Source organism: Vombatus ursinus, unplaced genomic scaffold, assembly GCF_900497805.2.
Source record: "Vombatus ursinus unplaced genomic scaffold, bare-nosed wombat genome assembly UNPS02011700.1, whole genome shotgun sequence".
Classification (NCBI taxonomy): Eukaryota; Metazoa; Chordata; class Mammalia; order Diprotodontia; family Vombatidae; genus Vombatus; species Vombatus ursinus.
The window spans coordinates 535,458-547,556 of NW_020951478.1; the positions used below are offsets into that span (position 1 = coordinate 535,458).

At 35.7% G+C, this 12,099-nt stretch overlaps 1 protein-coding gene across 1 annotated transcript in view; it reads left to right on the forward strand.

The window, feature by feature from the left end:
- The first annotated feature begins 2,505 nt into the window (after positions 1 to 2,505).
- The window catches only part of RFXAP (regulatory factor X associated protein), an 87,240-nt gene continuing 77,646 nt past the window's right edge, over positions 2,506 to 12,099 (forward strand). The window contains 1 exon segment of the mRNA XM_027856910.1: positions 2,506 to 2,548. Coding sequence (XP_027712711.1) covers positions 2,506 to 2,548 — 43 coding nt within the window.

Below are 12,099 nucleotides of genomic sequence, written 5' to 3' on the forward strand. Positions count from 1 at the left end.
AGAAATATACAATTATGGGTAAACCATATTAGCAAGCATACACAAAAGAATATTAAGACAAAATAGAAATAGCTCACATCTGTATAGTGCTTTACATACAGGCATACCTCACTAACACTGTCATAGAGTTCTATGAAAAAAAACAATTTTAAGAGAAACATTACAGGAGGCTAGTTAGCAGCATAATAGCGATGTTAAAGATGCATTCCTTAGATGATGCAGGAGATGTGGAAGAAAATAGGAGTAGTGAGAAAGGAATGGAATGTTGGCAGATACCTAGTGATGGTTCTGGGAGAGATGATGGGAAAGAATGTACAGGGAAGTGGGAGGATCTGGGGCTAAATTCGGCAAAGCAGGAGAAAGTATTTCAGGATATTCTGACTCTGAGGCACAACTGCACTGAGCTGTTGATCAGGGGAAGGGAACAGGACTGGTGACCTTTACTTGGGGATTTACAACATTAAGATGAGGATTAGGATTATTAACATTATTGGGAAAAATCTTTCATGAAGCATCACTATGCAGAATATGTCACAGAGGCAACTAGATGGTACAGTTGATGGGCCACTGGACCTAGAGTCAGAAAGACCTGACTCTCAAATCTGGCCTCAGACATTTACTAGCTGTGTGACTCTAAGCAAGTCACTTAACCTCTGTCTGCCTCAGTTTCCTCATCTGTAAAATGTGCATAATAATAATAACACCTACCTCCCAGAGTTGTTGAGAAGATAAAATAATATTTGTAAAATGCTTCATAAACTTTAAAGCATTATGTGAATGATATCTATTAACCATTATTTTGCTTGAACTAAATGTATTATTATACCCATTTTATAGATGAGGAAACTGAAGCTCTCAGAAATAAAGTGACCCATCCAAAGTCACAGAGTTAATAAGTTTTGAAGCTTTCAACTCCAATTCCAGAGTTACTCAGCATGCTTCAGTGGAAAAAGCATTGTCAATGGAGTCAGAATATCAGGGTTCAAATCCTAACTCTGATACTTCCTAACCTTGGATAAGACACTGAATCTCCCTGGGCTACAGTTTCCTAATCTATGAAATAAAGTCACTGAATTAGAAGGCTTTTGAGGGATGTTCCATCTGTAAATCTATGATCCCATGAACTGCTTCTGCCATTACTATTAGACAGATATGTCCTTTAGCAGTTCACTTTTCTTATGTTATGTCAATACAAAGTGTAGTACATTCAACTTCCCAGTAGATTTAATTTAATCTAGTCATAGGGAAGAAAATAAAAATCATAAATTTATAGTTGGAAAAGATCTTAGGGGTCATATGGTTCAACTCCTTCATTTTGCAGATGAAGAAACTGAGGCACAGAGATGTTAAACAACTTGCTCAGAGTTATTTGAGGTGGAGTTTGAACTCAGAACTTCCTGACTCCATGTCTGCTGCCCTAATCACTACTTATCATGCTACTTATCCATTACAGATTTGGAAAGCAAAATCAAAATGCCTGTTCTACCCAATCCAGTCAAAATTTAATGTTGACCAATGCCTTTTGAGACCCAGCTGGCTTTTTTTTTTTCACAATCAGGAAAACCAACCCACATAGCATTTAGATTTGTACCAAGTACCTGGGCTAGTTGCTGGGTATACAGAGGCAAAAATGAAATAGTCCCTCCCCTCAAGGAGCTCACATTTTTAAAAAGGAAAAAACAAGTATATATACATATACAAGTATACTTTGTATACATGCATACAAAGTAAAAGCAAGACAATTTAAGGAGGGGGAGCACTAGCATCTATAAGGCATCAGAAAAATCCCCTTGAAAGAGGTGATATTCAGGTATAGAGACTTCCAGGAGCCAAGATGGCAGAGTAAGCAGGAAATTGCCCAAACTATCCCATATTCACCTCCAACATCTGTAAAATAGAGCCTTAAAATGAATTCTGGATCAGTAGAACCAACAAAAAGACTGAGTGAAACAATCTTTCCCAAGACAATTTGGAAGGTTGGCAATAAAGATCTATCTCACTTGGGTAAAAGGGGAAGACAGTCCAGGGCAGGCAGAATTCTAGCAAGCCAGTATCAGGCCCTGCCTTAGCAAGCCAGTGGGAGGCCCTGAGGCTCCATGCAGGTCAATGACTGAGGTCCCACTGCCATTGCAGTAGAGTGGCTAGACCCCCACAAGGCCCTCCAGCATAGCACCAATCCCCCTCCACCTTCAGCTTAACTCAAGGTGAGCCACCGGACCTCTGTGGCACTGCGCAACACTGGTCACCTTCACCTCAATTCCAGCCTCAGCACACCACCACTACCACACGCCCGCCCCATGCAGCCCCAGCTCAGCACAAGGGTCCTCCACTTGCCTCAATACAGCACCAGGTGAACAGGTAGATGCCAATACCAGGTCCCCTCACACGGCTCAGCGACCAGACACCCATTGCACCACACAGCACCAGCCACCCTCCAGTTACATCCCATTCCCACCTCAGCACAGCACTGAGTGAGCTGCCAGACACCCACAACCCCAACACAGCATGATCTCCCACAGGTTTCAGGGCAGCACCAGTGCAGTACCAGGTAAACAGTCAGGGCCTGCAACCTCTGGCACAAGAAACTTGGGACAGTGCCCCTTACACCCCAAGAACAGAGCTCAACTTCAAAAGTAATGAAATAGGCTGGAAAAGATTAGCAAAAAAAAAGAAAAAAGAAAAGAAAAAAGGCTTGATCATAGAACTTTACTATGGTCTCAGGGAAGGTCAAGAGACAAACTCAGAAGATGACTATGTCAAGACGTCTACATGCAAAGAATCAAAGAAAAATGTGAATTTGTCTCAAGCCCCCCCCCCCAAAAAAACCTCCTAGGAAAGCTCAAAAATGAATTTAAAAATCAAATAAGAGAGGTAGGAGAAAAACTGGGAAAAGAAATGGGAGCAATACAAGAGAATCATGGTGGGGATGGGAAAGGGAGTCAATAGTTTGATAAAGGAAGCATTAAAAATGGAAAAAATGGAAAAAATTTACTGAAGAAAATAACTCCCTAGAAAGTAGAATTGGTCAAATGGAAAAAGGCTAACTGAAGAAAATAACTTCTTAAAAATTAGAATTGCACAAATGGAAGCTAATGACTCCATGATACATCAAGAATCAATGAAACAATGGCTGAACAAGTTGTGGTATATGAATGTAATGAAATACTATTGTGCTATAAGAAATGATGAGCAGGAAGACTTCAGAAAAACCCAGAAACATGTATATGAACTGATGCTGAGTGAAGTGAGCAGAACCAGGAGAACATTGTACACAGTAACAGCCACATTGTATGATAACTAACTTTGATAGATTTAGCTCTTCTCAGCAATGCAAAGATATAAGACAATTCCAAAAGATTTATGATGGAAAATGGTATCCACATTCAGAGAAAGAACTCTGGAGTCTGAACGCAGATGGAAGCATACTATTTGCTCTCTTTTTTGTTGTTTTGTTTTATTTATTCTTTCTCTTGGTTCATCCCATTGGTTCCAATTCTTCTTTACAATATGACTAATGTGAAAATATGTTTAGCATGAATATATATGTAGAACCAATATCAAATTGCACATTGTCTTGAGAAGGGAGGAGGAGAGGGAGGAGGAGAAAATTTAAAACTCAAAATCTTATGGAAGTGAATGTTGAAAAATAAATTAATGAATTTTTAAAAAAAAAGAATAAATTTTGAAACATCAAAAAAATCAAACAAAATCAAAAGAATGAAAAATAGAAGAAAATGTGAAATAACTCATTGGAAAAACAATTGAACTGAAAAATAGGTTGAGGAGAAATAATTTAAGAAATATTGGACTACCTGAAAACCATGATCCAAAAATAGACATCATACTTCAAGAAATTATCAAAAAAAAATTCCCTGAAATCTTAGACTTGAAAGAATTGACCAATCACCTCCTGAAATAGATCTCAAAATGAAAGCTCCCAGGAACATTATAGCCAAATTCCAAAAGCAGCCAGAAGGAAACATTTCACAGTCAGGATTACACAGGATTTAGCAACTTCAACATTAAAGGATCAGAGGGCATGGAATATCATATTCCAGAAGGCAAAGGAGCTAAGACTACAACCAAGAATCAGCAACCTGGCAAAATTAAGCAAAATCCTTCAGGGGAAAACATGGTCATTCAATGAAATAGAAGGCTTTCAAGTCTTCCTGATGAAAAGAGCAAAGCTGAACAAAAAAATTGATTTTCAATTTCAAAACTCAAGAGAAGCATAAAAAGGTTAAAAGGAAAGAAAAAAACATAAGGGATTCAATAAGACTAGACTGTTTAAATGACTACACAGGAAGATGATCCTTGTAATTCTTAAAAACTACATCAATATTAGTGCGGTTAGGAGTATACATAGAAGGTACAGGCATAAGGTGACTTTGAGGGGATGATATAAAAAAATTAAGGATGAGGAAGAGAATTACACTGTGAGCAGAAGGAAGGGAGAGATAGAATGGGGTAAAGTATCACACATGAAGAGGCACAAAAGACCTATCACAATGGAGAGAAAGATGAGAGGGTGGTTGCTTGAACCTTACTATCATCAAAATTAGTTCAAAGAGGGAATAACATACACAATAACTTGGGTAAAGAATTCTATCTTATCATACAAGAAATCAGGAGGGGAGGAAGCTAAATAAAGGAGGAGGGGGAACTGAGAGAAGGGAGGGCAGATTTGGGGAAGCAGTGGTCAGAAGCAAAACACTGGTGGAGAGGGAAAAGATGAAAGGAGAAAAAGAAGGATAAACAGGAGGAAAAATAGGAAGAAGGGAAATACACAGTTAGCAATCATAACTGTAAATGAAAAATAGGAAGGAGGGAAATACATAGTTAGCAATCATAACTGTGAATGTCAATGGGATAGACTCTCCCATAAATGGAAGCGGATCAGAGTGGATTAAAAAACATTGCCCTACTATATGTTGTTTACAAGAAACATACTTTAAGGAAGGAGATACAAACAGAGAAAAAACAAAAGGATGGAGCAGAATATATTATGCTTCAGCTGGAGTAAGAAAAAAAAAAGCAGAGGTACCAATCATGATCTCAGACAAAGTAAAAGCAAAAATAGTTCTAATTAAAAGAGATAAGGAAGGAAACTATATCTATATATAACTATATAGGAACCTTAAACAATAAAGTAATGTCAATACTAAATATATATGCACCAAGTGGTATAGCACCCAAATTCTTAAAGGAGAAGTTAAGCTAGTTACAGGTGGAAATAGCTAGCAAAACTATACTAGTGGGGGACCTCAACTTTCCCCTCTCAGAACTAAATAAATCTAACCACAGAATAAACTAGAAAGAAGTTAAGAAGGTGAATAAAATTTTAGATAATGAAGAAAATTGAATGGGGATAGAAAGGAATATACATTTTTCTTAGCAGTACATAGCACCTACACAAAAATTGACCATGTATTAAAGCATAAAAACCTCACATTCAAATGCAGAAAGGCAGAAATATTAAATATACCCTTTTCAGATCATATTACATTAAAAATTACATGCAATAAAGAACTATGGAAAGACAGATTAAAAATTAATTGGAAACTGAATAATATAATACTAAAGAATGTATGGGTAAAGCTACAGATCATAGAAACAATCAATAATTTCATCAAAGAGAATGACTATAATGAGACAACATACCAAAAATTTATGGAATGTAACCAAAGCAGTACTTAGAGGAAATTCTATGTCTCTAAATGCTTACATGAATAAAATAGAGGGGAAAAAAGCAGATAAATGAATTGGGCGTGCAATTAAAAAAGCTAGAAAAAGAACAAATTAAAATCCCCAATTAAACACCAAATTAGAAATTTTGAAAATCTAAGGACAGATTAATAAAATTGTAATTAAGAAAAGTATCAAACTAATAAGTAAAACTAAGAGCTGGTTTTATTAAAAGAAAACAATAAAACATAAACTTTTGGTTAATTTGATTAAAAAAAAAGAAAGAAGAAAAGCAAATTACCAGTATCAAAAATGAAAACGGTGCATTCACAACCAATGAAGAAGCAATTAAGGCAATAATTAGGAGCCATTTTGACCAAATGTATGCCAATGAATCTGACAATCTAAGTGAAATGGATATTTACAAAAACATAAATTGCCCAGATTATCAGAAGAGAAAATAAAATACTTAAAAAACCCCATTTTAGACAAAGAAAATGAACAAGCCATCAATGAATTCTCTAAGGAAAAATCCCCAGGGCCAGATGGGTTCACAAGTGAATTATACCAAACATTTAAAAAACATTTAATTCTAATACTATTTGGGAAAATAGGTGAAAAAGGAGTCCTCCCAAATTCCTTTTATGACACAAATAGGGTGATAAGTAGTATCTATCAAAAACCATCAGGAAGCATTATCTGTAATGGAAATAAGCAAGAAGCCCTCCCAATAAGATCAGGAATGAAACAAGGATGCCCATTATCACCACTAATATTGTACTAGAAATGTTAGCTTTAGCAATAAGAGAAGAAAAAGAAACTGAAGAAATTAGAATAGGCAATGAGGAAACAAAACTATCACTTTTTTTCTTAAAGACAACCAATTGTATTAAATTCAGTTATCAATTTTTTTTAAAGCTCATGGGCCCCAGGTAAAGAACCCCTGGTCTAAAGCCTATGATATCATTGGTTGATTGTTTGAACATCTTCTCACCTTCTTTTTTTAATTAATTAATTTATTTATTTTTAGCTTTCAACATTCACTTCCACAAGATTTTGAGTTCCAAATTTTCTCCCCATTTCTCCCCTACCCCACCCTAAGACAATGTGCATTCTGAATACTCCTCCCAATCTGCCCTCCCTTCTCTTACCCCTTCCCCTTATATTTTCCTGTAGGGCAAGATAGATTTCTATGCCCCTTTGCTTGTATGTCTTATTTCCCAGTTGCATATAAAAATAATTTTTAACATTTGTTTTTTAAAACTTTGAGTTCCAAATTCTCTCCTTTCCTCTCTCTACACCCACCCTCATTGAGAAGACAAACAATTTGATATAGGTTATACATGTGTAGACATGCAAAACACTTCCATGATAGTCATGTTGTGAAAGACTAACTGTATTTCCCTTCAACTTACCCTGCTCCCATTTTTCTATTCTCTCCTTTGGCCCTGTCCCTCCTCAAAAGTGTTTGCTTCTGATTACCCTTTCCTCCAATCTGCCCTCCCTTCTATCATTCCCCTTTTCTTATCCCCTTCCCCCCTATTTTCCTGTAGAGTAAGATAGATTTCCATACCTAATTGAATGTGTATGTTATTCCCTCCTTAAGCCAAATTCAATGAGATGAAGAGTCATTCATTCCCTCTCACCTCCACACTTTTTCCCTCCACTGTAAAAGCTTTTTCTTGACACTTTTATGTGAGATAATTTAGCTCATTCTGCCTCTCCCTTTCTCCTTCTCCAAGCTTGAAAGATGATGTCTAGGCTCTTTTTTTTTATCATGGTTTTCAGGTAGTCCAATAATTTTTAAATTGTCTCTCCTGGATCTATTTTCCATGTCAGTTGTTTTTCCAATGAGATATTTTATATTGTCTTCTATTTTTTTCATTCTTTTGGTTTTGTTTTATAATTTCTTGATTTCTCAGAGAGTTATTAGCTTCCATGAGAAATCAAGAAATTATAAAACAAAACCAAAAGATAAGTCCACATAAATCAATCAGAATTTCTATATGTTACCAACAAATTCCAGTCACAAGAGATAGAAAGATAAATTCCATTCAAAATAACTGTAGATAATATAAAATATTTGGGAGTCTACTTGCCAAGACAAACCCAGGAACTATGTGAGCCCAATTACAAAACACTTACCACACAAATAAAGTTAGATCTAAATAATTGGAAAAATATCAATTGCTCATGGGTAGGCCAAGTTAATATAATAAAATGACAATTCTATCTAAATCAATTTACTTATTCAGGGCCATACCAATCAAACTACCAAAAATTATTTTACAGAGCTAGAAAAAATAATAACAAAATTCATCTGAAAGAACAAAAGGTCCAAAATATCAAGGGAATTAATGAAAAAAAAAATGCAAAGGAAGGTAACTGGACCACACTGGATCTAAATCTATATTATAAAGCAGCAATCTTCAAAACTATTTGGTACTGGCTCAGAAATAGAGTGGTGGATCAATGAAACAAATTAGGTACACAAGACAGTAAATAATTGCAGTAATCTACTATTTGATAAACCCAAACTGCATACTCCTTGACTCAGCAACATCACTACTAGGTCTGTATCCCAAAGAGATCATAAAAAAGGAGAAAGAACCTAAATGTACAAAAACAATTATAGCAGTTCTTTTTGTGGTGGCAAAGAATTGGAAATTGAAGGGATGTCCATCAATTAAGGAATGTTTGAAGAAGTTGTGCTATATGAATGTAATGAAACATTATTATGCTAAAAGAAATGAAAATCAGGCGGATTTCAAAAAAACCTGGGAAGACTTACATGAACTGTTGCTGAGTGAAGTGAGCAGAAACAGGAGAACATCGTACACAATAACAGCAATATTGTACAATGGTCCACTATGAATAACTTAGCTCTTCTCAGCAATACAATGACCCAAGACAATTCCCAAGGACTCATGATGGAAAATGCTATCCATATCCAGAGAAAAAGTGATGGAGTCTGAATGTAGATTAAAGCTTATTATTTTCACTTTTGTTATTTTTTTTGTGATTATGTTCTTTTGGCTCGTTTCTTTTTTCACAACATGACTAATATGAAAAATGTTTTACATGATTGCATGTATGTAATCTATATCAAATTGCTTACCATCTTAGGGAAGGGGTGGTAAGAGAGGGAAAGAGAAAATATGGAAATTAAAACTTTTTAAAAATGAATATTAAAAATTGTCTCTATATGTAGTTGGAAAAAATAAAATACTGTTTAAATAAACAATTTTAAAGGGTTAAGGTTTGAGCTGAGCTTTTAAAGTTTACTTCACTTTTCTAGTCAAATAATTTTTAAACCTTCAATCATTAATTTCCTGCATCCCAACTAAAGTGATTAATTATCTACTTGTCACTTCAGTAAAATTTTGAGTTCATCTTAAGATAATTGGAATTAAGATAGCAAAAAAGGAGAAGGAAATATTAATTACCAATTCATTAATTTAAGATAGTATCATTTTTATGTCTATTTCATTCCCACAATTCTTGTAAATAAAGAAGTTCAAATATTAAAGATATGTGGATGGATCTGTGATAAGATTATCATTGTGGATACTCTAACAATGTCAATCACAATCCATCCATCAATTTTTTCTCCTCCTATGTAAGTCTTGCCCATGTCTTCCCATAAATCTTCGATAGAGGCTTCATCCAACATATTGAGAGCCTTTGCCTAGAGCTCTTGACACTGTATATCAATGAAGCACACAAGCTATCTATCTGTGATCCATTGCTTTTGCCACATGACTAACCCACGTCTTTCCTAATGATACATCATTTTTCTATCAGTTTTATGTTGCTTTTCCTTACTAAATTTTCAATGGTGATATGCAGCTACCCATTCACACCCACATACTCATCTGCATTGCCCATTGCATGACCAGCATCTTGAATTCTTCAGAGATTGTGGAACTCTATGACTTGCATCAACACAATAATGATTTTTAAAACATGAGTCTTTCAAGGAGAAGTACTGCATCTTTTCCCAAAGGCAAAACAGTTTATTCTTTTCCTGTTAAATTTTGAATTTTAAAATTTGGATGTTAAAGAAAAAAATTTAAATCTATGTTAAAGAAAATATTACAGAAATCTGTACTAATTGATGGTATTTCAAACACCATTAAAACATTAGGAAAAAATAAAAAAGTCAACTGTTAGCATGGAGAAATGCACCATTCTATTGACTTCCCTATGTTCCAGATAGGATCCAATCATCTGCCATCTATCTAAGCAAACTCATAATAACTTTATGGACTTCAGAAACTGATAAACACACAAGTTGTTTCTGTATCAACATCTTCAACTAAACTGATGATCTTGACTGATTAACTTAACTGATTTCTGTGCAAATCACAGAATCTCAGAGTTGGAAGGGCATCAGATATCATCTTGTCCAACCCATACCTTTATAAGAATTCCCACTATAACATCCTAACAAGTGATGATTCAACCTCCATCAAAGGTTCTTAACCTGGGGCCCAATGAACTTATTTTTTTAAATATTTTGTTAATTATATTTTAATATAATTTGTTTCCCTCGTAATCCTTTGTATCTTATTTTATAGATTTAAAAGTGCAATTCTGAGAAGGTGTTCCATAGATCTCACCAGACTGCCAAAGGGGTCCATGACAGAAAAAAGTTAAGAACTTCTGCTCTAAGTGAAGGCCTTTAGTAAGGAGAACCCAGTACATCCTGTGATGAAGTCCATTACAATTGTTAGAAAGTTTTTATTTGAATCAAATAAATAGTTTGAATCAAATAGTTTTGAATCAAAACTAAATCTTATTTTCTGTAATTTCCACCCCTAATCTTAGTGCTGTCCTCTGGGTTCAAGTACAACAAGTCAAACCCCTCTTTTACATAATAGTTCTTTAGATAATTAAAGATAGCTAACATGCTACCCTTAAGTCTTCTATCATTCAGGCTAAATACTCCCAGTTCCTCTACCAATGCTCATATGGCTTGGTCTCCAGTCCACTCACTATCTTCTAGATGCCCTCCAGTTTCTCAATATTCTTCCCAAAATGTGGCATCCAGAACTTAACACAATGCACAGATGTTATGGAACAGCCGACAATAAAGTCCAGCTAGAACATAGAACACATTGAGATGACTGATAATGAATAAGGTTGGAAAGTTAGGTTGGAATCAATTGGTGTAGGACCTTAAAGGGCCAGCCTGACAAAACTGTATACTATCCAAAAAGCAACCTGAAATCACTAAAGGCTTATGAACAAGGGTATATGGTTTGACCTATGCCTTGGAAACATTATTTTGGCAGCTGTGTGGAGAATTGACTGGAAAAGGGAGAGAGTAGAATAAGGAAGACCAAGTAAAAGGTTATTCCAGTACTCCAGGTGATAATAAGGACTTGGACGAGGGTGGCAGCCATGTGGAGAAAAAGGTTTGGAAGGAGACACATTGTAGAGTCAGACCTGATAGTGCTGAAAAATATTTGGAAATGGGAATAAAGTAGAGGGAAGAGTCAAAGATTATTATGATAACACAAATCTGAACAACTATCAATCAATCAATTTTATTAAGCACTTATCATGTGCCAGGCACTGTGCTAAACTAGGATTGTAATAGTAGCCTAAAAAGAAATAGGGAAGTTTGGAGGGCAGGTCAGTTTGAGGAAAAGATGATGAGTTCAGGTTTGGGCATTATGGGTTCAGTTTTATCTTCTTCTTGCTCCAAATTGATTAGGTGGGCCTTACATTTGAGACAGCCAAAAATAACTCTCTCTTCCTCTAATTCAACCTTTGTCCTGTTGCCATCATCATGCACAAATGTGATAACATCATCCCAGTCTTTGAAACACCTTAATAGCTCTTTAGTATCTCTCAAATAAAGTTCAGATTCTTGGCATCCATGGCGTTCCATAATCTGGTATCAAGCTACTTTTTCCATCCTTACCTCATACTATTCCCTTGTCCCTTCCCCACCATGCCTGTTCTCAAAGCTATGCCACTGCCCCTGTCGTATTCTGAATTTTCTTCGGTACCTGGATATTCTTGCTCAGGACCTTCTAATCATTCCTGCAGCCTTCTCAACTTGGAATACTTCTCCCATTGGTGAATTTCTTCTGAAGCCTCCATTTTGTATAAAGATTCAGTCCTTGATTTCTTTCTCTGCCTGGCCCTAGTCATGACTTCTGGACTAAAACTCCATGCCATTGTGCCAGGTACCTTTATCTCAGCCTCTACTTTTCAGTTACCTTTTGTGTGTTCCCCTATTAGAATGTAAACTTTCTGAGGGCAAGGACTCGTTCCTTTTGCTTGTATTTCTATTACCAGTGTTTTGTCCACGTCCTACCTGGCACTTAGTAAATGCTTAATAAATGTTTGTTTTCTTTCTTCAACTCACAGTAGACTGTCCCCTGCACGTGACTCAGGTTG